General features: G+C 30.1%; 1 protein-coding gene and 1 pseudogene across 1 annotated transcript; both read left to right on the top strand.

Annotated features, from left to right (window-relative positions):
- The first annotated feature begins 20127 nt into the window (after positions 1-20127).
- Positions 20128-21712, top strand: LOC114262807 (disease resistance protein RPM1 pseudogene; annotated as a pseudogene).
- Positions 21713-21721: 9 nt separating this feature from the next.
- Positions 21722-22351, top strand: LOC145815241 (disease resistance protein RPM1-like). The gene has a single exon (XM_082911975.1). It carries the CDS (start codon positions 21722-21724, stop codon positions 22349-22351), a length of 630 nt encoding a protein of 209 aa, XP_082768101.1.
- The last annotated feature ends 5116 nt before the right edge of the window (positions 22352-27467 follow it).

Consider the following 27467-nt stretch of genomic DNA (forward strand, 5'->3'; position numbering starts at 1 on the left):
TGATTTGTCAAATATAATAACAAAGTACTGTATACAAATTAAAAAATATTACGGAAACGTAAATTAAAAAAAGAACGACAAACATAGGCCTCATCCAAAAAAAAAAGGAAAAAAAAAAGAAAAAAACAGAAATTACCATTTGCCACGTCGTTTACAAATAAATAAAACGAGAGAAAAGCCATTTTGTAAATATAAAAACAAATTAATGTGAGTGAATAAGACAATGACAAAATCGTAAATTTTGAAAAAATAACGACAACATTACGCCACATTCAATTCTCATTAAAAAAAAAAAAACATGAAAACATAAATTACCATTCACGACGTAATTTACAAATAAATGAAACACATAAATATATTAAAAATAAAGTTATTGTATACCAATAAAAATGAAGAACAAGAACTAATAAATGTTAAAAAAAACAATAAAAAGACAAAAACATAAATTTCAAAAAAAATTCAAAAAATTTAAGCACAATACGCCAAATCCAAACCCAAAATAAAAAAAAGTAACAGAAAAAAAAATTAAGCAAAATACGAAAAATCCAAACGCAAAATAAAAAAAACTAAAAGAAAAAAAATATTTTAAGCAAAATCCGCCAAATCCAAACCCAAAAAATATTTAAATAAAAAATAAAAAAATTGGATTTGCAAAATTCGGCAGATCGAAACCCAACATACAAAAATTGTCAAAAAAAAAAAATAAGCAAAAAATGCCAAATCCAAACCCCCAAAAAAAACTGCTCAAAAAAAAATTTTAGCAAAATACGCGAAATCGAAACCCAACATAAAAAAATTAAAATAAAAAAAAAAACCAAAATATGGTAAATCCAAACCCAAAATAAAAAAAATAAAAAATTTAAAATTTAAGCAGAATTCGGCAGATCGAAACCCAACATACAAAAAAATAAAATTAAGCAAAAAATGCCAAATCCAAACCCCAAAAAAAAAAAAAAAAAACAAACAAACGCCAAATCGAAACCCAACATAACAAAATTAAAATAAAAAAAAAAACCAAAATATGCCAAATCCAAGCCGAAAAAAAAAAGAAAAAAAAAATTAAGCAAAATACGCCAAATCCAAACCCAAAATTGTAAAAAAAAAAAAAAAAAAAAAAAAAAAAAAAAAAAGAGAAATAAAAAATATGCCAAATCCAAACCCAAAATAAAAAATTAAAAAAAAAAAGGCAAAAAGGGCAATTTGGTAATTTAACAGGAAGACACCTCACCAAAAAGCCAAAAAATTCAAAAAGCTCTTCCCAAACCAGAATTTTTAGCCCCAGGCTAAAATAGTCAAAAAAGTCAAAAAGCCAACTCACTTCCCAAACGGAGGCTGAATACTTTGCAATAATGATTCACTTTTGTTACTTTTTCTTTTATTTTTCTCTCTCCTCAATTATGTCACATTAAAGTATTCAGATCAGTCTCTTTACAATAGCTTTGAAATTATTGTAAAGAGTAAAAGTTGTGAATATCAGTTTCATCAGACTCACTATAGCCTTCATTTTGACTTTGCTACAGTGCCTCTATTAATTTGTTGAGGCATTGTTCATACGATAATCTATTTTTTTATTATATTTTCAAGAGCAAAGCTTGGTAAAAAGCCATGGCCAGTCATCCAGTCGAATGTCCCATAAGTGCCTTGTAACAAAGAAGGAAAATGCCCAAATTTCCCTAACCGGTGGACCTCCCTGTGATTGTGTTTTTGCTTGTTTGCTTGTTGTTTGTTGCTCTTCTGAGACTATAATCCATCATATATTTAAATTGAAAAAGATAAAAGAATAAAAAAGGGAGATTTGGTGATAGCCCCCTTACTATCTAATTTGTCTTTTAAAAGGACAAGAATTATATAAGTACTTTCAAAACCCCCTAATATTTTAAAACTTGTTTCTTTTACTATATTACCCTCATATCTATCAGCTCTCCTATTAAGTCATCTTCACTATATATTTCAGAGTAAAATTTTACTCTGTATAAAAGTAAAATTTTACTCTGTATGAAAGTAAAATTTTACATTCTGAAACTAAAAGTAAAATTTTACTCTGTATGAAAGTAAAATTTTACTCTGTATAAAAGTAAAATTTTACATTCTGAAACTAAAAGTAAAATTTTACTCTGTATGAAAGTAAAATTTTACTCTGTATGAAAGTAAAATTTTACTCTGCATAAAAGTAAAATTTTATTATGAATGAGAGTAAAATTTTACACTCTGAAACTAAAAGTAAAATTTTACTCTATATAAAAGTAAAATTTTACTCTGAAAAATAAGTAAACTGTAAGACTCTAAAGCTAAAAGTAAAATTTTACTCTGTATAAAAGTAAAATTTTACTCTGGTTCTGTCAAATGAAAAAAACAGAGCAATAGAACCAGAGTAAAATTTTACTCTGGTTCTATCAAATGAAATTTGATGTTTACTCTGAAAAATCGATAGAACTTTGAGCTTTGAGTTTTGAATCAGGCCTATAATCCTTGAATCAATCGATGTTTACTTTGAAAAACATTGAATCATGCCTATAATCCTTGAATCAGGCCTATAATCTGAAAATTTTAGAGAAATCTCAATTTTTCATACCCCGGTTCTTCAGATTTTTCAGATTTTACAGATTTTTCAGATTTTTAAAACTTTGAACTTTCAAAAATCTATATATTCGAATTCAAATCTCAAAACACACAAACACACACATATATATAGATATATATATATATATATATGTATCAGCGCGATTTGCAAGTTCTCCACAGCTCCGGCCATGGAGGAAGCTAGGATTAGAAGAGAGAGACGAGATAGAAGATGAACAGTTGAAGGAGAGTTGAAGGAGGAGAGTTAAGAAGATGCATAGAGAGATCGTCGGAGCTTAGGAATGACACAGCTCCGGCCATGGAGGAAGCTAGGGTTAGAAGTGAGAGACGAGAGAGAAGATAAATTTTGTATCTGGATTGTGTATATGTGAGGGTATAATAGTCTGATAAAATATTTAAATAATAAATTTTGTCCTTTATGTAAGATTTTATAATTATGAGGGGGTTTAGAAAGTATAATTTTTTTCTTAGTCCTTCTAACAATGAAAGGAAGGTAAAGGGGGTTTATAGCCAAATTTCCCAATAAAAAAGTAATATTTTAATGAAATAGAATTTTAAAATAGAAAGTTTGAAGGAGTGTGTACATAAAAAAGAGACTAGCTAAAATATAAAAGTAAATTTTAAATTATAATTTAACTTAAAATTTGCTAAGATTGATGCAGATGTCTTTACAATTCAAAACTCATTAGTAGGGTAATTCTTCAGTACACACCACTTACAAAGAGTGCATCATAGGTAAGTTATAATATTTTATGATGCTAATATAACAAAATATTATGATTTAATAAATCATAATCAAATATTTTTGAAAGATAACTAACAATTTTCTTAGTCATAATCAAGATATATTATAATTGAGTCATAACTAACATCACAATTCAATGTGTCATAATTAAGGATCAAAACCAAATATCATTTGAGGCAAAATTAAAGACTTCTTTAATTATAACCAAAATAACAAATACAAGACATCATAGATAAGTCACAATAAATAACATAATAAATTATAATTATGTCATAATTAATATTATAATATGTCATAAAAATCGTAAAATCATAACTGGGACATATAAAGGTGTGTATCTGTCTATGAAGTATCAGTACTTCAAAAATATTTCCATATTCGTACTGGGTATTTATTGGGTATTGGTACTCGTACTGATACAACTGCATGCGTACCGGGTATTTGAAATACGTATCAGGTACTTTTTATATATTCTTTAGCACTTGAGTGCTCTATAAGTACTTCATCGGTACGAGATTGGTACATCAAGAGTACACCAAACTAAAAGATGTATTATTCAATGATAAAATTGATAGAAGTGAAAACTGAAATTTCAAATTTTCAAATTGCACTTAGCTTACTTTTGGAATGAAACTTTAATTTGTAATATTTCTTATTTAATGGCATTAGCTTATAGGCTGTGTTTTAATATTGATATTATTCAATTATGATTTCTCTTTTGGTTTTGTAATTTCTTTTTTTAGTTTTGGTATTGAACTTTGATTTGTAGATTGAATCTCAAATTATATATTATAAAAAATAAAAAATTTAATAACGTACCCTAGTCATACTCGTATCTTACTTTTTTTAGATCTTACTGTATCAACGTACTCATATTATACTCATACTAATATCGGTACCCGTATCCCTACCCATGTGTCAATGGTATTTGTTTTCATTTGCTAGAATAATGATCCCTTATATCATTTCGCTATTACCTTGTCTTCAAGATCAATGATAATGGTCCTGATTGGTATAATTTATTGTATGGTAAAAATTGATAATAAAAAAGTAGAAATATTTAGATAATTAACTTCTTTTTTTCAACTTAAATGGTTGCTTTGGGAGCTAACTATTTTAGTTATGATGATGGATAGCTGTTGTGCCATTTGTATAGCAATCACGGTTGTTGGGGCGTTTGTGCCCATTTTTGGGTCCCGTCTTGATATTACGAACAATTCAATATTTAGAATTTTTTTGTAAAATATTTTATAAAAAATCAAATTGATCGAATATCAATAGCACTACAGTCAAATCAATTTTGTATTCACTTTTATACTCAAAATTACAATTATCATATATTTTTACAAATATAAAATTAATTTAATCATAATGCTAGTGATATCTAATTAATTTAATTTTTTATAAAAATATTATATTCAAAAAATTCTAAATATTGAACGATTTGTATCATTAAAACAGGACCTAAAATAAGCCCAAGCACCCCGACCAACTATGCAAACTGCACAACAGCCACTTAGGGCTCTTTTGGGATTAGAGCAAAACGCCACGTTTTGTGGCTAAGCAAAACGCAAAGTTGCGTTTTTTGCTCATTTGGGAAGTGGCAAAAAGTAGGTTGGAAAATTACATAAGTACCCTCAATGTTTATATCTTGTGGGTTTGGGTAAAATGTAATTTTTTTTAGGAAAATGCTCCGTAGCTCGAGAAAGTGAGGCTCGAATGACCCGAATGGTACGGAAAATATTATCTTACCGGTAAGAGAATCAAAAAACATCCTAAAACGACGTCGTTTTGGGATTTCGAGCCACTCAAGCCACGGAAAATTCGAGCGACGAATCGGAGTTATTTTTTTTTAAGTTTGGTGAGGTTATTTTAGTCATTTTAGTGTGATGTGACACCATAAATAAATATTAATTCAAAAAAAAAAGTAGCTTTTTTACCAACTTTCCAAATCATTCCCAAAAAGCTTGGTTAAAAGCAAAAAAGTTAGGTAGCGTTTGGTAGAGTTTTGTAAATGTGATTTGAGAATATGAGTTGTATTTTGAGTTTGTGTGTTGTGGAATTATGATTTGAGTGTAGAAAATTTGTTTGGTTATGGTTTTTAAATAGAGTGTTGAAATGTGTTTTGAATATGTATTTTGAAAGTTTGATGTGACATGTGAAATAAGAAAATTTATTTGGTAATGTGTTTTGAAAATAGTTTTCAAAATTTAATTCAATCAATAATTTATTTTGAGTGTACACAACTCTTATATCGATATCCGTATTTTTTATCAACAGTAATAACCAAATTATATTTAAAATACTGAAATTAAAAATTGTTTTTTTTTGAATTAATTTTTTTCAGTAATTTTTGTTGAATAAATTTTTTTTTTCAAATGATTTTTCCATTTTAAAATAAATCTATGTCAATTATTTTGTGTCAATTAAATTTTTATATCAATTTATTTTTTACGCCTGTACAAACATCTTGTACAATACATTTTTAATTTTTGTTTTTAAATTTTGTTGAAGTCAATAACTTTTAAAAATACATATTAATAAAAATTAACATAAATACACTAAGTTTAATAGATTAAAATACAAATCATATCGTAAACCTTATAAAATATTATCAATTTTTTTTCTCATTTATTACACGTTATTAATTTATTAGGAAATGAGTACAAATCAGACCATTATTGAAGGACCATCAGCACGCTCATATAATTGAATTCACCTATAAATTTACTATTTTGTCCCTCTCTATTTACATGGGAAGTGAACAAAATATAAAAGGTAATTTAGTAATTTCATGAACCTACTACCTATATACTGAGCCAAAAGAAAAGGGACATCATAGCTGTGTATATCAGTTCACATGCACTTTTCTGAAAAACATTATTAATATTATAAAAAAATAATACATAACAAATTAAAATATAAAAATAAAAAATAAAAAACCAAGCTTCAGCCTTGTTATAAATTATGATAAACCATTCTTTTAACCACACCATCTTCACCGTCTTTGATCCTGCTGAAGGAAGATTTCAACTTCACCGTCGAGTGGTCTCAGCTCCATCAAGAACATTAATTTCAATTACAAGTTAGTTCCGTATTACCTTTGCATCTCGTATTTTATTCAGACTACCTTTGGTATTAAAACACCAGTAGCTTTCGAAGAAGAAGAGGAGTAGTAGCCTTCGACACGGTAAACCGGGTGGTCAACCGGCCGGTCATCCGGCCGGTCATCCCATCCCAGTCGATCAGTTTTGTGGCTGCCGATCTGTTCATGTTTTTCATATCTGTCCCATCATATGTGTTCCATTTTTTTACACTAACATTATATTATTTTTGATATATTTTCTATACATTTTTGTACATCATTTTCGTATAACAAAATATGTAAATAAATTTGTGAGTTCTTTTACCTCGCAGTCGTAAAAGAACCAAAATATATTACAATAGACGTATATTTTCGTATACCAAAATATTAATTCAAAAATAGGCTTAGATCCATCACAAGAGGATTACTAAGGGGGAGAAGAAAAAATGTTCATGGGGGAGAGATATAGATATTACTAAGCCTGTGTTTGGCAAGTGGGTTTGCAGGCTTTTTTGGCTATTTTAGCCACAAAAAACAAAATAGGCTATTTTAGCCATAACAAACAAAACATCACATCTAACCCATAATCATTACATTCTTCTCTCACAAAAAAACTCAAAAAAGTCAAAAAGCCAAAAAGTCCTTCCCAAACCAAGCTTTTAAGCCCAGGCTAAAATAGCCAAAAAAGCCAAAAAGCCAAAAAGCCAACCCACTTCCCAAACGGAGGCTAAGGGGAGAAGAAAAAAAACTTTGTGAAATTGATTTTATTTTTTTATGTCACACATTACTTTTCACTTGGTGCTTGTTTCGTGTTGTTTTTTATAGGCAGGATTACAAATCTCAATTGTCCATAGAATTTCATTGTTTATTGTAATTTTGGGTTTTTGGAAATAAGCTTGAGTCATACATTATGGAGAAGTGTTTTGTCATGGAATTGTCTAAGTGAGAGATTGCTACTGCTTGAATGCAATTCTAGTTAAATTTAGGGCAAATTACATATACACCCCTCCAGGTTTGGTTAAATTACAGATACCCCCCTGAGGTTTCGGAAATTACATCCCGCCCCCTGAGATTTGTATTTTCATAACAATTTACCCCCTGAGGTTTATATTTCATAACAAATTACCCCCTAATTTCTTATGCAAATATAGCATTCAGGGGGGAATTCGTAATTTCTCAAACCTCAGGGGGGTATCTGTAATTTTGTCAAACCTGGAGGGGTGTATATGTAATTTGCCCTTAAATTTATGAATCCCTTACAAAATCTGTGTAAGTTATGGTTGTCTATTTGAGTTGCAATTATTTTTAAATATTTAAGTCAAGTCAAGTCAAGGTACAAAATAGTAATTATTGCTAAAATTCCTAGTTGAAGATAGTCAATGACTATTGGTTTACTGTCTGCTTTTAACAATTGTTTCTTCAAGTGGTAGACTTCATGAAGTTACAGGGTATGTTTGGTTTGTGTTTGAGAGATGTGTTTTAGAGATAAAAAGTACGAAAAGTTATTTGGTTTGGTTTTTTTCAAAAGATGTTTTGGAAAATTATTTTGAGAGAGAGTTTTGGAAAAAGTGATTGATTTGATGTGTGTGAGAGAGAGATTTGTTTGGAAAACTTGTTTGGTTTACAAGTTGTGAGAAATTTTTTTGGAAAAATTTGTTTGGTTTGATTTCTTTTAAAAACTTATTTGTAGAGAAAATTTTCCAAAAATTTTTCAGAAATACAAACCAAACGAACCCACATTCTTTGACTACTCAATTAACTTGTTTTGAGAAATTACTTGGCAGGATGTAAAATGGTACTGGACACCCATTATAAGTAGTTGTTAAGTGTGTTGTTCTGCTTGTATAACCATAGTGTCTTATTTCCGAAATACCCCCCCAAAAAAAAAGTAAAACCACAGTGTCCATTTGTATCCCTCCCAAATGAAGCCTCTTGTGACATATTTTCGTATACCAAAATATGTAAATAAATTTGTGAGTTCTTTTACGTCGCAGTCGTAAAAGAACCAAAATATTTTCGTATAACAAAAAACAATTTATTCAACAAAAATTACTAAAAAAAATTAATTAAAAAAAAAATAATTTTTAATTTCAGTATTTTAAATATAGTTTGGTTATTACTGTTGATAAAAAATACGGATATCGATATAAGAGTTGTGTACACTCAAAATAAATTATTGATTGAATTAAATTTTGAAAACTATTTTCAAAACACATTACCAAACAAATTTTCTTATTTCACATGTCACATCAAACTTTCAAAACATAATTCAAAATACATATTCGAAACACATTTCAACACTCTATTTAAAAACAATAACCAAATAAATTTTCTACACTCAAATCATAATTCCACAACACACAAACTCAAAATATAACTCATATTCTCAAATCACATTTACAAAACTCTACCAAACGCTACCAGAGTTTTTCGAATCTTATTTGTAATATTTTATTAACTTGTGACATTAATAGGAAAAATTATTAAATATTTTTGAAATATCATGGTTATATTTTTTTTATCAATTATTATTTGTTATATTTTTTCATACTTTTAATCACTTAATATAAAATTATAATATTACACTTTTTTTTATACTAATTATACTATTATAAATACCACGCGATCGTATTCTTAAACTATTAAGTGGTGTTTTGAAAAAATAGTAAAAGGTTAATTTTTTAGTTTTTTAGATTTTTTTGTGTAAAAAAATAAAAAAAAAATAAAGAGGTAATGTGACCCAAAAAAAATCAAAAAATTGAAAAAAAAAAACTAAAAAGCTAATATTCCCAAATTGTCCCTAAATAATCATCCCATTGATAGATGGTGTTATTATTAAAGTACTGTTTGGCATAACATAAATAAATAAATAATTTTTATTTTTTAAAAATATATATATTTAAATTTTTTTTAAAAATATTATGAAAAAAAACATAATATAAAATAATGGATAGTAATTTAAATGAAAAATGTTTAAGATCACTAATTTAAGAGCATTAAGAGAGCACTAATTAGTGGGTTCTACTTATTGATGTGATATTTTGGTCTTAAATTTTTTTTTTTAATTTTTACATTATTAATGATTAATTAGTACTCCCAAATTGATGAGATGAATCATTATTGAATTTAAAATTACCCCTCCTTATTACCAACAAATCTGCAACAACTGCACGTTGATGGGACTTTAAAATTTCATTTCTTTTTTCTTTTCGTTTGTCCTGCAGCGGACAGAGATGCTCTGTGACCATTATTGCATACATTCAACACGCAAGAAATATCTGAGGCGCAATAATCCAGACCTTTCTTCAATTGCTCAGGAATCTATCTGACAATAAAGAACGTTTTTGTTTTTTCTTTTGCTTTTGCTGTTAAAATTTTTTTGGTACAGCCTTTGTTTGATTTTGGGAACAGGATTGGTGATAAAAACATTTGCATTTCATCAAAACTGATACATTTGAAAATCCATACAAACGGAAGTTGTCTTCAGAAAAAAAAAAAAAAATTCTTTTATGAATTATTCTTAAAATTTATAATCAAATATTTTTAATTTTTTTTAAAACAAAATACGCATTCTTTATTTTTGTCAAAAACGAAATAATTAGGAATAAAAATATGTAACAGAAAATATGTTAATATTGAATTTTTTTGTGAATTAATTTGTACAAATTGTAACAATTTTTTTTCATTTTATGTTGACATTATTTTTTTTCGCATTCGGGATGGCGATTTGATCAAAACATTTCACAATTCTTTTCAAAAACATAACATTTCACAATTCTTTTCAAAAACATAACGGAACCAAAATTGTCAAATAAAGATCTTAAAAGTCATTAAAAAAATCAAAAAAACCAATAACCTATATAAAAAAGTTAAAGATTCTATTTTTTCTTTATTTTTTGTACATTTTTTCGTAAAAAATCAAAAGTCATCCCAAACATACTGGTTTTTTTTACATCATTGTTTAGCCAAAAAGTCAAAAAGTTATTAAAAAAATCTATTCTTCATTTGGAAAGAGCTAAAATAGCCTGACTTTTTGATTATTTTAGCCTAGCTTTTTTAGTCTCGTTTCGTTTGGTTTTTGTTTTTGACTTCTGTGAGAGAACAAGTGTAATGATTATAGTTTGGAGATGACATTTTATCTTATTGACTTATCTAGCCGATTTTATCTTTTATGTTTTTTTAGCCAAAAAGCCAAAACCAAACATAGTTTAAAGAACTCTTTTAACCCAACTAGTTGAGAAACTCTTTGTTTGGATTTTTTTTTTTTTTAAAAAAAAATGATAATTTGTTTGTTGTGGAAATACATACGTATTTACAAAATAATCAGTATGTTTGGTTTGAGTTTTTTGAATTAAGTTTTTTGAAAACTGAGTTTTTTGATTTTCGTGTTTTTTTTTTTATTTTAGTGAATATTTTTAAAATTTGAAACATTTTTTTTACTTTTTTAGGTGCACCTTATTTAGATGTATCTAAAAAGTAAAAAATTTGTAAAAAAATATTTTTAAAATTAATAAATACATAAAAATATAAAAAAAAATGTACTGAATTCGTGTATTTTTAGTATTTAGTGAATTTTTAAAAGGTTTTTTTCAATTTTTTTTTTATTTTTTACGTATATTTATGTTAGGTATATCTAAAAATTAAAAAAATTGTTTAAAATATTAAAAAAATTCATTAAAAACAAAAAAAACATTGAAAATAAAAAAGTAGAGTTTTCTGATAACTGTTTTCAGAAAAACGAAACAAAACAAGCTAAAATTCCACGTTTCTTAACAATTGTACAAATCTATTTTTCTGATGGTGAAATTATTTTTGTACTTTTATTATTTTTGATTAACAAAATTCACAAGTCTTTTTTAAAATAGTATTAAGCATTTAGATGATCTAAAACAAAAAGTGTTTTTGGTTTGATTTTAGAAGATAATTTTTTTTAAAAAAATCTTAGGAAAAGAGTTTAGAATTTTTTTTAATTTGGCTGTTTGTATATTTTGGAATTAGTTTTGGAGTACGGGAATTTGGGATGATTTGATATTTTATTATAGTTGAGTAAATATGTGTGAAAGAAAAAGTAATTGAGAATGAGAGAAGAGAGAAAAAAAGTAATTGATTGATGTATAGGAGAGAGAAAATAATCTTAAATTTTTTTTAAAAAAAATTTCCAACCAAATAAAATTTTAATTTTTTTAAAAAAAAATTATATTTTAAGAGTTAAACCAAACAAGACCTAACTTGACCTAAATTTTTTGTTTACCCTCAACGTTTGATGACCTAACAACTACTTCTTTTTTTTTTTTCTTTTTTTTTTATCTTTAACAAAAAAATAAATGTCATAAATAACAGAATTTACAGAAAGAATCTTCTAATCTACTTTCCATTACAAGGAATATAATATAAGGGTTCGGCTTCTGTCCAGTCCGGGATCGGACTGGACCGTGCTGTTGGGCTTGTGAGGGCCCACCACGGGTCCCGTTTTGAAAATTTGAACCGTTCAATGTGTAGAACTCATCGAGTACTACATGCCTGTAAAAAATCACGTTGATTGGATATCGATAGCTATGTGATCAAATCAGTTTTGTATAAAAAAAAAATGGACGGTGAAAAAATTAACGGTTGATAAAAAACTGTTTTGTTCACATAGCTATCAATATCCGATCAACGTGATTTTTTACAGACATATAGTACTCGATGAGTTCTACACATCGAACGGTTCAGATTATCAAAACGGGACCCGTGGTGGGCCTCCACAGACCTAACAGTACGGTCTAGTCCGATCCCGAACTGAACAGAAGTCATGGCCATAATATAAATACCGCCCCCGTACTTTTGAACTTTTTTTTTAATAATTTTTTTTAAACTTTTTGTACTACTTTACAGTATGCCAATCACTGGCTTCATCTCCCAAAGTCAGTCATTTCCTTCAAGAGGGCTGCAATGGGGTGTTTTAGAAAGATGGTTAAAAATTATTCTTTAATTTTTTTTAGTTTTTTTGTGAGAGATGAAAGTTGGTTAAAAGTTGGTTCTGTTTGGCAAGAGCTAAACGGGATTTTTTTGACTATTTTAGCCATAAAAGACAAAATAGGTTATTTTAGTCACAAATAATAAAATATCACATCCAACCCATAATTATTACATTCTTCTCTCACAAAAAAAGTCAAAAAAATTAAAAAGCCAAAAAGCCCTTCCCAAACCAAATTTTTTAGCCCAGGCTAAAATAGCCAAAAAAGTCAAAAAACCAAAAAGCCAACCCACTTCCCAAACGGAGGCAAAAAGTGACTTTTAACTTACTTTTCAAAATAGATGCTGTCTCTTTTTTTTTTTTTTTCCTTCTTTTTTAATGTTTTATATCACCGCTTATACAATATTATATTATTTGTCTGGATTACTTTCTTAATGATTATTTTCAAAGAAAGTATTGATCATGAGTATCGAATTAGAGTATATTGTTGAATTCATGAGAACTCATCACGGGTCTTGTTTCGATAATTTGAATCGTTGAATATGTAGAATTTATCGAGTACTTTATTCCTGTAAAAAAAATCACGTTGATCAGATATCGATAGCTACTTGATCGGATCAGATTTCTGTCAACGGTAAATATAATTTTAAATAAATTGTTGATAAAAATATGATCTAATCAAGTAGCTATTGATATCAGAATAATGTATTTTTTTACAGGGATAAAGTACTCAACGAACTCTATACACTAACGGTTCAGATTATCGAAACAGAACCTGTGATAAACCTCACAGACCTTACAACACCGTTTAATCTACAAAATAGACTGAAACAAGCCTGACTCAAAAATAATTGATACATATCATTTCTCATCCTACAATCTCACTACCTCATTTTTGTTCAACAACGAAATAATAATTTATCATTTAAATTAGCTAAGCCACTAACAAAGATTTTTTTATGGCAACGTTATACAAAAATAAAAAAAAAAAAGAATTTGTATATGGAAAATTTATATAGAATAATATGAGTCTTGCTCAAGGGGGCTTTTCCCAAATTAACTTAAATTAGCAACTTATTTTTTAAATTAGGCCTAGTTTGGATAGAATTTCCAAACTATTTTTAAACGTGGTTGTGAACCACGCTTCAACGTTTTTGTGGTTGTCGCGCGGAAATTTTGTGAAATCGTAAAAGCGTGTTTCCAAACCACGCTTTTAATTAAGAAAACGTGGTTTGTAACCTCGCTTTTAATTAAATTTTTTTTTTTCTGAAAGCGTTGTTAGGAACCACGCTTTTAAATAATTTTTTTTTTTTCCTGAAAACGTGATTGTGAACCACGCTTTTACTGTTGACCAAAGAAACTTTTAAAAAAAATGTGAAAACGTGTTTTGAAAACACGTTTTCAACAACAAAAAAAAAAAAATTCAAACCCAGCACTCTCTTCTTTCTCACATTCTCACACACACACACACACACACTCTCTCTCTCTCTCTCTCTCTCTCTCTCTCTCTCTCTCTCTCATGCACTCACACACTCACATCCATATATAATTTTTAATGTATATAAATTTTATTTTATAAAATTGAGACCAATATTAAATATATATATAATAATAATTTACAATAGCAAATAATAATCAACTATATAATTTATATATAATTTTGAAAAAAAATAACTTTTATTGAAAAAATAACTTTTTTTTTTTCAATTAATTTTTTTTTCAAATAAAATTAATTGAAAAATTTTTTTGTTAGTAAAATTTTTAAATTTTTGTTTAAAAACCAACATAAACTCATTTTTTGAATTTACGTTTTTTCCTCAAATTTACAAATTGAGACAACCATTTATAAGCCAAAAAAATTATCAAACAAGTTTTTATGATAATTTTTAAAATTTTTATAAATATAAATTGAAAACTGAAAACGGAATGGTTACCAAACATGTCTCAGATGGTAAAAATATCGTAAAATTAACAAATAATTAAATAAGTTACCAACGTAAGAAATTACTTATCAAAAGATTTTTAGACTATGTATGGTTTGATTTTTAGAATTTTTTTTTAAAAATTAAAAATTAATTTGGTTAAGAAATAAAAAATAATTATCATTTAAGGGTAAAAAATAATTATCATTTTAACTTTTGGGCAGGTTATATACATACGTATGGTTGTTTCAATTTTAACTTTTTATCATTTTAATTATCATTCAATTTTAACTTTTTGATAACCATTTCGTTTTCAGTTTTCAATTTATATTTACAAAAATTTAAAAAACTATCATAAAAACTTGTTTGATATTTGTTTTTGTTTATAAATAGTTGTCTCAATTTGTAAATTTGAGGAAAAAACATAAATTTAAAAAATGAGTTTACGTTGGTTTTAAACAAAAATTTAAAAATTTTACTAACAAAGTTTTTTTCAATTAATTTTATTTGAAAAAAAAATTAATTGAAAAAAAAAGTTATTTTTTCAATAAAAACTATTTTTTTCAAAATTATATATAAATTATATAGTTGATTATTATTTACTATTATAAATTATTATATATATATATATATATTTAATATCGGTCTCAATTTTATAAAATAAAATTTATATATATTAAAAATTATATATGAATGAGAGAGAGAGAGAGAGAGAGAGAGAGAGAGAGAGAGAGAGAGAGAGTGTGAATGTGAGAAAGAAGAGAGTGCTGGGTTTGAATTTTTTTTTTTTGTTGAAAACATGTTTTCAAAACACGTTTTCACATTTTTCTTAAAAGTTTCTTTGGTCAACAGTAAAAGTGTGGTTCACAATCGCGTTTTCAGAAAAAAAAAAAAAAAAAATTACTTAAAAGCGTGGTTCCTAACAACGTTTTTAGAAAAAAAAAATTTAATTAAGAGCGTGGTTACAAATCACGCTTTCTTAATTAAAAGTGTAGTTTGGAAACAAGCTTTTACGATTTCACAAAATTTTCACGCGACAGCTACAAAAACGTTGAAAGTGAGGTTCACAACCACGTTTTAGCCTAGTTTAAAAATTTCGTCCAAACTAAGCCTAATTTAAAAAATAAGTTGCTAATTTGACTTAATTTAGAAAAAGCCCCTTGCTCAAGGCCCAACTTTGGATACAAGTTAGCAAACTTGTCGCTTTGGCCTCGAAAAATTGACCAAAAAAAAAGGCTCTAAATTTTTATTAATTATTATATTAATTTATGAAAAAAAAATCTCAGTGGAATTTAAAAGTTCTTAAAATTCAGTTATAACTTAAATTAATAGATAATTGATATGATAAATTATTTAAAACTAATAGATAGTTGTTATTTATCAAAAGAAATCAAAAAAATTATTAATGTGGCCAATTATTTAAAATTATTAAATGATTATAATCCAAATATGTGGATTATCTAGAGGGGATTAAATTTTACACGGTCATACCGTGAAGCAATGATGATTGAGATTTCTTTTTTTGAAAACTCCCACAATCTTTTTTAAATTTTAATCATTGATGGTGTAGGCTCCACACATACATGAATGGGTCCCACACATATATCAATAATTGAGATCCAAAAGAGATTGTGGAAGTCTTAAAAAAAAAGGGTCCCAACCATTTTTTTACTGTGAAGGTAGTCTTTTACAGACAACCAGTGATTCACTGACACATTGGCCTCGTCTGGAAAGTTGATTTTTTTTAGTAAGTTTTTAAATTTTTGATTATTTTAGTAGGTTAAAATAGTTATATTTAGAAAGAAGATTAAATTTTTTTTTACAATTGGATATGATATTTGTGAGAAAAAAATAAAATAATTATAAATTTGATATAATATTTTATCTTATTAACTATTTTAGCATATCGTATCTTTTTAACTTTTTATTAAAAAAATATGTAAAAAAAATTAATTCAATTATTTTATATCCTAAAGCAACTTAACTAGGGTCGCTCATGATTAAACTGTTCATTTAGTTCACCATAGCATAGCACCTGCCTTCTTCTTCCTTCTTGATTTTAAAGTTTTGTATACCCTCGAGACACACATAACATAGCGCAAAGTTGGCTCACCAATTGTCGCACATACACACCTACACACTTTTTGTCTTGCACTCCGGTCAACTATTAGTCAAAAATCAACGTCTTTATGGGATGTCTGGAATGTTACAATTAAATATCCAATATTAGTTTCATAATCAAATCTATGTATATATAATTTGAGATCTCAAAATTAAAATGTTTCTGTTTCGAATCAGGGACTGACCGGGAAGAGAGAATATGAATGAAGCAAAGGAAGGGAAATGAAGCTGAGAGAGATGGAGTGAGAGGTATGATGGGTGGCGACGGGTATCATGTTGGATTGTAGAGATGATGGGTGCTCGGGTGATGCTCGATGGTGCATCTGGACAACAGAAAAAAAAAAAAAAAAAAAGATCAGCAAGGTGAATCTTACATTTACTCTACTATGTCAAATTATGTCAAATGAAAGATTAAATAAATTAGTAATTTTATTCATAAAAAATGATTTAGTTTATAAGTTGAATTATGCAAACTAGATTAGCAATTTTATAGTTAAAAATGCTCGGAGAATGATATTTAAGTGATTTTTTTATGGTTTGTTTCTTTTTTGTTTAATATTTCAACTTAAATTATTTTGGTCATTTTCTTTATTGTAAACTTTAATGTATATTTTGCTCAAATTTTAATATATATATTAAAAGTAATTTTTTTACGAGTACGGTAAAATATCAAAAAAAAAAATTAGGCACATAATTATTTTAAAAAAAATATGTATGAAAGGCCCATGTTAAAAGTTCGTTTTGAGCCCCGAAAAAGTCAAAGCGGATCCTAATCCTGTTGATAAAAAAAATAAAGAGTAATGTGATTTTTTGTGATCCTTTTCAGTTCAAGACAAAACAACTATCATTGTGTCTTAGATTGGCAACAATGTCACACAAACACATATTTTATATGATTTTTACTATGAAAATTCTATATGCAATTTTTTAATTCTCCTTTTCTTTTTAACTTATTATCACCTGAAATAAAGTTTTAAAAAAAATACAATGTGCGTCACGTGGATCTGTTGCTAGGCTTGTAAATATTTCAGCTCTAATAATACATTTAATTTTTTTTTAAATGTCAATGTATAGTTTAAATTCAATTAAACCACAGTTAACCTATCACGATAATTTTCTTTAACAATTTTTCAGTATTAGTAGAATTTTTCCGAATGACGACGTGTAAGTCCAAGGACTAGGTCCAAAAAAACCAAACAAACAAGTGGCCCAGGTACTTATACATATCTTCCACACGTCAAAGCAAAAGCTTCGGAGGCATAGACTTGAACAAGTGGCCCAGGTACTTTTATATAGTTTATTGTATTTATTTATATCAACAATACTAGGTATCATGAAAAATCTTTCATGAAAATGATCATGAAAGGCTTATAACCTTTGGATTACACTCAGAATAAAGCACCACATACTAATCAAGGTAATCTAAGGGTCACAAATTTTTCATGATCATTTTCATAAAAAAAATTTCATGATCCCTAACATTTCTCTATTTATATTTCAATATAACTCAGTTCCGCTACGGACCACTAGAAGACGAGCTCTAAACCGCGCTCTAAACAGGTGGCATGTGAGGTGTGAAATTGAAGGCCTAACATTTCTCTATTTATATTTCAATATAACTCAGTTCCGCTACGGACCACTAGAAGACGAGCTCTAAACCGAGCTCTAAACAGGTGGCATGTGAGGCGTGAAATTGAAGGCCATTTGCATATTTGAGTGCGTGTGTTTCACGCACTGTAAAAAAAAAAAAAAAAAAAAAGTTCAATCCCGCGCAAATGTTGATCCATCGAGCTCATGTATATAAAAGAAAAAAAAAATTCCCGCACATTTGATCTGAGCTTCTCTTCCACCGTTCCGTCGCCTCCACCGTCTGGCGTTTGCCCTCTCCTCCACCGTCCGGCGTCAGCCCTCTCCTCCGTCGTCCCTCTACTCCACCGTTTGGCGTTTGCTGTCTTGTTCGACATTTGTAGATCTGTCCTCCGCCGTTCGTCTCCTCCATCGTCGGACGTCTTCTCCCTCCTCCACCGTCCGGCGTCTTCGTCGGACTTGGACTTCCATCTAGTCAGTTTCTATCTCTGTCACATAGCAAGATAGATATGGGGAAAAAAAAAAAAATCTGTTCAGAAATCCCCTGTTTATAAGTTAGATAAGTTTTCAATAACAATACCCAAGTTGACGGTGTTTGGCAGACTTTTAAAAACAATTTTTTCTTCTCGGAGTTGCGAATTAACAAGAAAAATGCACGCTTAGTTTAGTCACCATAAAATGATAGATTAGGTATGGATCTAGCTTTGACATTATTGCACCAAGTCCCTTTGATTCTAACCCACTACTTCAAGATTGGTAAACAAGAGTTTGGCTCATTCTAAGAATTGTTTAGAAAACTAAATTTAAAAATAACTAGTAGGAAAGACGACAATGTAAAAGTAAAATTAAGGAGCGTGGTTTTTGTTGGAAATTTGAACTCTTGAACATAGGTGGAAGAAAACACAAACCAAGAGTAAAAAAAGTGGAGAAATTATGTGGTTTGTCAATATCTTGCAAGATCATTGACTAGTCAATATTTGTGATTTGTGATTACAGTCTCTTCAGAAGCTGTGCTCGTCGTTCTCGTGAGAAGCTGCGCTCGTCAGAATTGTAGAAGCTGCGTTCGTCGGGAGCTCGTCGACAAAGAGGCATAGCAGAGAAGAGAAGGAAGAATAGAGAGAGAGAGAGAGTCTTCAAATGTTTTGTGAAAATGAATTTGAAATTTAAAATGAATAAGAAAGAGGGAGAAACGGGCGAGTTTACCTCAGCTTTCCACGTTGGCGGCCACGTCATTAGTGCCGATTTAGTGGTCAAGTTTTAGAGGTCGGAAGCAATTTTTTACAAATATACAGAAACTAAAAAAAGAAAAGAAAAGAAAAGAAAAGAATAAAGGTGATGATTTTTTTTATGATTTCTCCACATTTATATGCATATATGACACCAAAATAATGTACAAAAATCGAGTATTTCAGCTTTTTTATTATTATTATTATTATTACTGTTTTATATCACTTCCATGTATAATTGATTTTCTTGTATTAAAATAATTAATAAGTAATTAAAATAAATAAATAATATCTTACCATAAATGTAATATGATAATACAAAACTAAGTGACATATAAACAATTGTCAACAATGTTTGGCAGGTTTGATCCGTATAATGTTGTGTAGGTCCCTATATGTAATGATCTGACAAATAAACCAACACCAAAAAAAATATATATATGAAACAAAGTGAACCAAGTACATATTACAAATTATTCATCTTCAAGACAAGAGAGAGCAGGGTGCTAAGAAGTAAGAGGGGAGGGAGGTAGAAAGCTAACATGGCCTTATCTGCCGTGGGACTTGTGATTGGCAGGATAGTTTCAGCCCTTGAGAACGAAGCATCGTTGATTGGAGGAGTACGCGATGAACTCAACCAACTCAACCATGAATTAACAAGCATGACATCTTTTCTGGAGGATGCCGATAAAACAACAGTCCAAACTGAAGGAGAGAAGACTTGGGTGGCCAATGTTAGAGACTTGGCCTACGAGGTTGAAAATATCATAGACGAATTCATGTATTACATGAACAAGCAAAAAGTATATGGTAAATTCACAAAGTTCCTCCGTTAGATAGTCTACGCCCCAAAGAATCTATGGGTGAGGCATCGAATAGCCACAAAGTTATAGAAAATCAACAGCATGATCAAAGCCATCCCAGAAAGAAACCGACGTTATGGGGTCGATCGTGTAGGAGGAGCAAGCTCAAGCTCCCAAGACCATCAGAGGCGGCTGCCAAACCTCAGCGAGTCTTCTCTATTTTTTAAAGATGATGATCTAGTGGGGATCGAAGATGGAAAGAAACAACTATTGGACTGGTTGGTGGACAAAGAAGAATTACAAAGAACGGTTATTTCAGTGGTGGGGATGGGTGGTTCAGGTAAGACCACTCTGGCTGCCCAGGCCTACAACAGCCAAATTGTCAAGAGACAATTTGATTGCTATGCGTGGATAACTGTCTCCCAAACATATGTAGTTGACGACTTACTTAGAAGCATGATTAAGGAATTCTACCATGGTGCCATGGAAGCAATTCCAATAGATTTAAGCAGTATGAGCTATAGGGAGCTCATAGAGATGATTACGAACTTCTTACGGTTGAAAAGGTACGTAATTGTCTTTGATGATGTATGGAGTAGCAACCTCTGGAGAGAAATACATGTATCACTTCTTGATGAAGGACTAGGAAGTCGGGTCATACTTGCAACCCGAAATGAAGAGATAGCTTCATCTTCTTTTGGGGTAAAAAGTTATGTCCATTATATCAAATTGTTGGGTGTAACTTGTAAGTGATGCATGGAACCTCTTTTGTATGAAAGCTTTTTCAAGCAATCCAAATAGGTGTTGTCCTCAACATCTCAAAACCTTAGCTCAAGACCTTGTTGCAAAATGTAGAGGGCTTCCTCTTGCAATTGTATCTTTGGGGGGTGTCATGTCTTCTAAATATCTGGAGTCGGAATGGAGAAATATTTATAACAGCTTGAGCTGGGAATTGAGCAACAACCCTGGGCTAGAAGTTGTGAAAACTGTATTGTTGCTTAGCTTTAATGATTTGCCGTACCAACTGAAGTGTTGCTTCTTATATTGTTGTCTTTTCCCGGAAGATTATGAGATCAAACGAAAGAGGCTCATTAGACTTTGGATGGCAGAAGGGTTCGTAGAAAAGGTGAGGGGGAGAACACCAGAGGAGATAGCAGAAAGCTACCTTATGGAGCTTATTTGCCAAAGCATGCTTCAAGTCGTAAAGAGAAACGAATTAGGAAGGCCAAGAAGATGTAAGATGCATGATCTTATGCGTGAACTCGCAATTTCTACATCTGAAGCAGAGAAGTTTTGTGTTGTATATGATGGGCGAGAGGCAAATGATGAAGAAGGAAGTGTAACAAATCGTCGCATGTCGATTCAATCAATTGGTAGAGAATTACAACCGTGGAACTGGAAGGGCATGTTAAAGCTTCGGACTCTTCTTGTATTTGTTGTTGGGGAGATAGCATTGCCACTAGGCTTACGATTGTTAAGAGTATTGGATCTTGAGAATGCATGGATCGAAGTACTGCCCGAAGAACTAGTGGATCTGTTCAATTTAAGATTATTGAACTTGAGAGGATCTAGGGTGAAGGAACTTCCAAAATCCATTGGAAGACTCTGCAACCTAAACACTCTAGACATTACTAAGTCCAAAATAGAAGTGCTTCCAGCTGGAATCACAGAGTTGCGAAATTTGTGACATCTAATGATGTACCATTCTGACAATGAAATTTGGGATGACTTTCATTTTGAACGTGGTACGACAACACCATCTAATATTTGCAAGCTAAAAAACTTGCAAGTTTTGGCAGGTGTAGAAGCACAAGCAGACTTGATGAAGCAAATCAAGAACATGACACAACTTAGAAGGTTTGGGATCACAAAGGTGAGACAAGTAGACGAGGAGGACTTGTGTACTGCAATCCAAAATATGAGTCTCCTTCGTCGCTTGTCTGTGATGGTGATTGATGAGGATGAATATCTACGAATGGATGCACTCTCCTCAACTCCTCCTCGCTATCTCAATGTGCTCGTTTTAGTTGGAAAATTGGAGAAAGTGCCTTGTTGGTTTCACTCACTTCAAAACCTTACTTTTTTGGCATTGCGATGGTCCAGACTAACAGAAGATCCTATTCCATACATTCAAGCACTTCCGAATTTGGGACTGTTGAACCTTTGTAATGCATATGAAGGAAGAGGACAATTATGCTTTAGTGAAGGGTTCCATAAACTTAGAATATTGAACTTGTGGAATTTCCCTCAGTTAAATGAGATTATTATAGAGAGGGGGGTGATGCCAGGTCTCCAAGAATTTTATATTGGGAAATGTATGAGTTGAAGATACTACCTCATGGCATCGAGTATCTCGAAGATCTCCAAGAATTGACTTTGAGGCTGGTTAAGAATGAGCTCATAGAATGCATACGTGGCGAAGGGAGCAAGGATCACCAAAAGGTTCGGCATATGCCGCGCATATACCAATGGAGGCAGACACCAGTTGGACTGAAATACGAACTATTATCTCGTTCCACAGGTGCAATGACACACATTTTTTTTTATTTATTGTATGATACTTTTTACTTTGAAAGTATATCTGCAAATTCTATAATACACACTTTAATATATATATATATACACATATACCATATATTTCTTTGTGATATTTTATCATAACTAATTGCAGTATTGGCTTAACTCATCGTGGTTGGTTATGAATTAATTATGACTTATTATAGTTGTTATTTTTGCTTATGATCAAAGAAATCTTTGGGTATACGTGTAAGTGTAGCGGTGTTTGATTATAACTTATTGTAGTATTGGTGGGGACTTGATTGGCCATGACTCATTATGGTATTGATTACAATTTAGTTATAAGCTATTATGATTGTTATTTTGGTAATGACTAAAGAAGTCTTTGCTTATAACTCAAATGCCGTTTGGTTATGATTTATTTTGGTTTCTTTAGTTATGACTAAAAGTAATTTTGTTACGACACTTTATGGTATTAACACCACTAAATGACTATTACAAAGTATCATAACTTGTATATGATATAAGTTTTTTTTGTAGATGTATATTATTGGAGGATCCTTTTTTAAAAATTTTGAAAATTTAGAATTTAACATTATTTTTATTTAAAAACAAAAACAATATCGTAAACAAGTAATGCCTTCCAATTTCCAAACTAAAAAATGAAAATGAAAATAGACAAGAAGAAACAGAAACCGTGGGGGGTAGTTTGTTACTTGTTCTCATTGTTTACGAACGTTGTGTTTGATTAAGAGATTTAAGAAGAGATTTAAAAAAGAAAAAAGAAAAGGAAAATGTAGGTGAAATGTGAATAAAATATATTTACATTTCACCTTGTTTCACACACATTTTCCTTTTTCCTTTTCAAATCTCTTCCCTAAATCTCTCAACCAAATACAACGTAAGGAATTGTCTGCCCCTGATTCCCTAGAGTGAAGGCAAAATTGCTCTTTGCATCTCTTCTGCCACGTGGTTAAAATTTTTAGGATAAATTATAAATATATCTATGAGATTTGCTTAAAATAGATTTTATCTTATTATCATTTTTTTATTAGTGGTAGTTAGATTATATATTTGTTTGCATTGTTTCCATGACCAACTACAGCGGGGAAATTTATGAAGCAATTGCGTGGTAGACTAATCAACACTTGTTCTGCTTTTAGCATATGTCCCAGTCCTTTATATATATATATATATATTTTAAATCGCACTTTACTCCATTTTGGTTTATTCATACATTTCATTCTTTCTTCTTTGACTTCTTCCTATTCTTATAACATTTCATTCTTTCTTCTTTGACTTCTTCCTATTCTTATATATTTATATATAGTGATTGATTAGGCTTAGATTTGGTGATTGACCCTCATTTACCAGGTCTAAAAGCATCCACAGTGATTAATTACTGCATTAGAGCTGTTACCGAATAAGTATGCAGATAAAGAAATAGACAGATTTTAAGGATTTTGTTCAAGAGTGATTTTTATTAGAGTGATAAGGTGAGACTTTGAGAGTTGGAAAATAAAATGATTATTGTACACTACAAGAAATCAACTTTTTAGGTAAAATTTATTCCGTCCCTAATAGTGTAATATTTGTTGGAAAAAACTTTAACCAACTAATTTCTTCCGTCAAACGCCAAAAAATGACTTTTAGAGACAAAAATATGTGGTTGCAAAAAGGTTTGATTTTGAGACAACCGAACTATGTGCCTAAAAGTCTAATTATGTCTAATTATAGTCCAGTTTTAATTTTTGGGACAAATGAAAGTGGTCTCTAAAAGTTTTATTTTTTTGGGACAAATGAAAGTGGTGGCTAAAAGTTTTAGTTTTGCAGGTGTGAAGGTTAACTAAAATTGGTCTCTAAAAGTTTGATAGTTTTTTTTTTTTTTTTTTTGGCTTTTTATTTTGTAACAATTATTCTAAAATACTAGTTTGAATATCAACTTATATTCCTTTCTTGATTTCTTAACAACCAAACAGAAAATATCAAACGCATCACCAGACCATCTGCTCATCTCCAAATTAAAATTCAACTACACCAAAAAAAAAAAAAAAAATGCTCATCGCATTCAATAACAAACAAATACCATGCTCTGATTCATTAGTGCATAATATCTTGATTGTATATCATAAACTGACAAAGAATTCAAAATTTTCATTTCCAATTTATAAGGCTAGTGCCATAAGTATTGTTTGCAGCATTCAACTATTCAATGAACATATTGTAATTGGAGTTATATCTACCTACATAACAAAACAACTTATCGCATCTTCTTCTCAAGGACTTCGTTGAAATGGCATTCAAAATCTAGCAGAGAGCTCCCAAGTTTCAAATCGACGCATGCAAGACCTGTATAGAACTGAGTCTTAGACCAAACTTGCAGGACATGATAACAAGAAACATCGAAGACATAATGCTTCCTCAAACCCCCACTCCCAAAAAAGAGAGAGAGAGCAGTGAAGAAATTTAAAAAGAAAAACACCCCCAAGCTAAAAGATTAAGAATAAAGATTTATAAAATAAAAAAATATGGATTCCTCAAACATCTAATCACAATTGCCAAAGATGAATATAGCTCTCCACCTAATCTAACTATTTCATGACGATATATGGATATTTATTGATAACAAAAAAGATAACAAAGAAAGGTAATTCAGGAAATTCCACCTCAATTCTGCACTTTTTTCCAACAAGTCAGGGAACGTTCTCCAGTTGATTTTCTCATTTATATGATTCAGAATCTTCTCATTCGAGAACTTTTATATTTCTTTCTCACTGTGTCTAATAATATCAACTAGACTAAAAGTACTTGGAAATTGGAATGCAAATAGATAATAAAGAATTAACCTTGACACACTGTTTGTTTCGGCTAAAAATATTTTTCAAAAAACAAGCGTATTTTGTATAAAGACCAGTTCTAATGCCTAGGAATTTGTACTGGTGGCAGCTTATGCATGGTTGAAGTGTGAAAGTGAAGAAGACGAAGACTGTTACGCAGTCCTCCGAGCAGCAAACATCATTGGCCGCAAGGGTACAAGGTTTGGTGTCAAAAATTTCCATGTTCGGCTCCGCCTCCTCAGAAGCCAAAATGACTTTGAGTTATTACTGAACCGATTAAGAAAATTGGTCTCCGAGAAAGATGGTGCTAAAATCATGTGAATTGTGAAGAATGAAGATCATAATCAATCATCTGTTGATTGTAAAACAGAATAATTTTTTCAAGTCATTTTATATTATTGTTGTCGACATCCTAAGAAAAGGGTCATGTCTATTGACCATTTTTTCAAAACAATGTTCATCTCTAATCTCATGCTGGCACCAAAAATTAGAGGTCTCTTTGTATAATAATCTCCTTTGCTTCCAAATATAAAGGATGCTCAGGTCTATTTGGTGTGTATTCATCCTTTTGCTTTCAAATATAAAGGACGCTCAGGTCTATTCAGTGTATATTCATTCTTAAGTACCAACGAACTCGGAGCACTTGTAATGAGTGAGGACCAAACCCAATCGGTTCCAAAGCAATTTCTTAAGACTGATTCAACTCATATAACAATTTAAGAAATAACAGGATAGATTTAACAACCGAGATGATAATCTGATCAAATCATTTTCAAATTAAGGAGATCATTTGTATGGAGCAATTAAGCAATAATGAAACAGGCAATATGCATTTACAGAATGCTGTGTGTTATAAGCGTCTTATGTCTTAATGCCAAAGGTATACAACCAATGTCATGTTCTTTCATTCTATATGATGTGCTATAGCAAGAATATAAAACTGCATAGTACTAGAAAACAGTGAGGCTATTCGATTCTCACCATAATAGTACGTGGACAAAATGGTGATGCGCTCAGTTGGCTGAAATAAAACAACAATCAGTTTAGTGCAGAAAATGGTGTGATCAAACCAAAAATCCTAGATAATAATTTATAAATATTGGAACTTAGAGCACAATGAGATATCAAAAGTATAGGTTGCTCTCAAAGAAAACTCAACTAAAACAAGAACAGGCTATATAGTAGGCTACACAAGGGAGCATAAACAAATGAAATAACAGTCACAGATGTTGGGTTAGAATCCAATCCATTTTGCTGCAAACAGCAAATCTAAATTCTAATCAGACCTGTCCAGGTAAGAAAAACCATGGATCTAGATCAGATGATTACACCGTAAATTATATAAAAAAATGAAAAAAAACACCACCCAAAGGAGTGTTAGGCTCCTTGGTAGAACACAAGAAGTGCATGCCTCCAGTTCCACATGAATCTGACATGCATCTCAACATAATGCAGGAGGTAAGAGCAAATATAGTTTGTTTTTGACTCCTTCGTGGTATGAGTTTTGCTCAGTATAGTACTGTTATAGATTGTATCCTGTGATATGAAGGAAGATCAAGAATAGAGTACAGCCAATATCAATGAGGTACAAGTTTTAAGATATAAGCAAAAAATGAAAGGATTACTCAGAATTACCCCTCCTCATTCTTCATAATGTAGTCTCAATTCAAGGACATAATCCTAACTTCTCTTTTCTAGTGATACAAACCGACCAAAATCTGACATACATTGATCCAGTCACTAAGGAGGAAAAACGTGGCAAGGAGCGAATGGTCTGTAACTATAAAAGGCTCAATGATAATACTCATAAGGATCAGTATAGTCTTCCTGGTATAAATAAATTTGTACACCTTTTAACTTTTTACAAAAATATGTGTAGAAAAATAGAAAGGTTATGTGATCCAAAAAATATAAAAAGATAAGAAGTGTGCTTATATAGCACACCCCGAACAAACTCCTAATCACACAAGAAACACTAGAGATTAGTAGATGTAAAAGTAAATAAATAAAATAAAACAAAGGGTTCATAGCTTGATTACAGAGGAGGGCCCATAACCATAATTATATGAAAATACTCTCATGTTAAAG

This window comes from Camellia sinensis, chromosome 2 (genome assembly GCF_055761805.1).
Source record: "Camellia sinensis isolate YWXY chromosome 2, ASM5576180v1, whole genome shotgun sequence".
Taxonomy (NCBI): domain Eukaryota; kingdom Viridiplantae; phylum Streptophyta; class Magnoliopsida; order Ericales; family Theaceae; genus Camellia; species Camellia sinensis.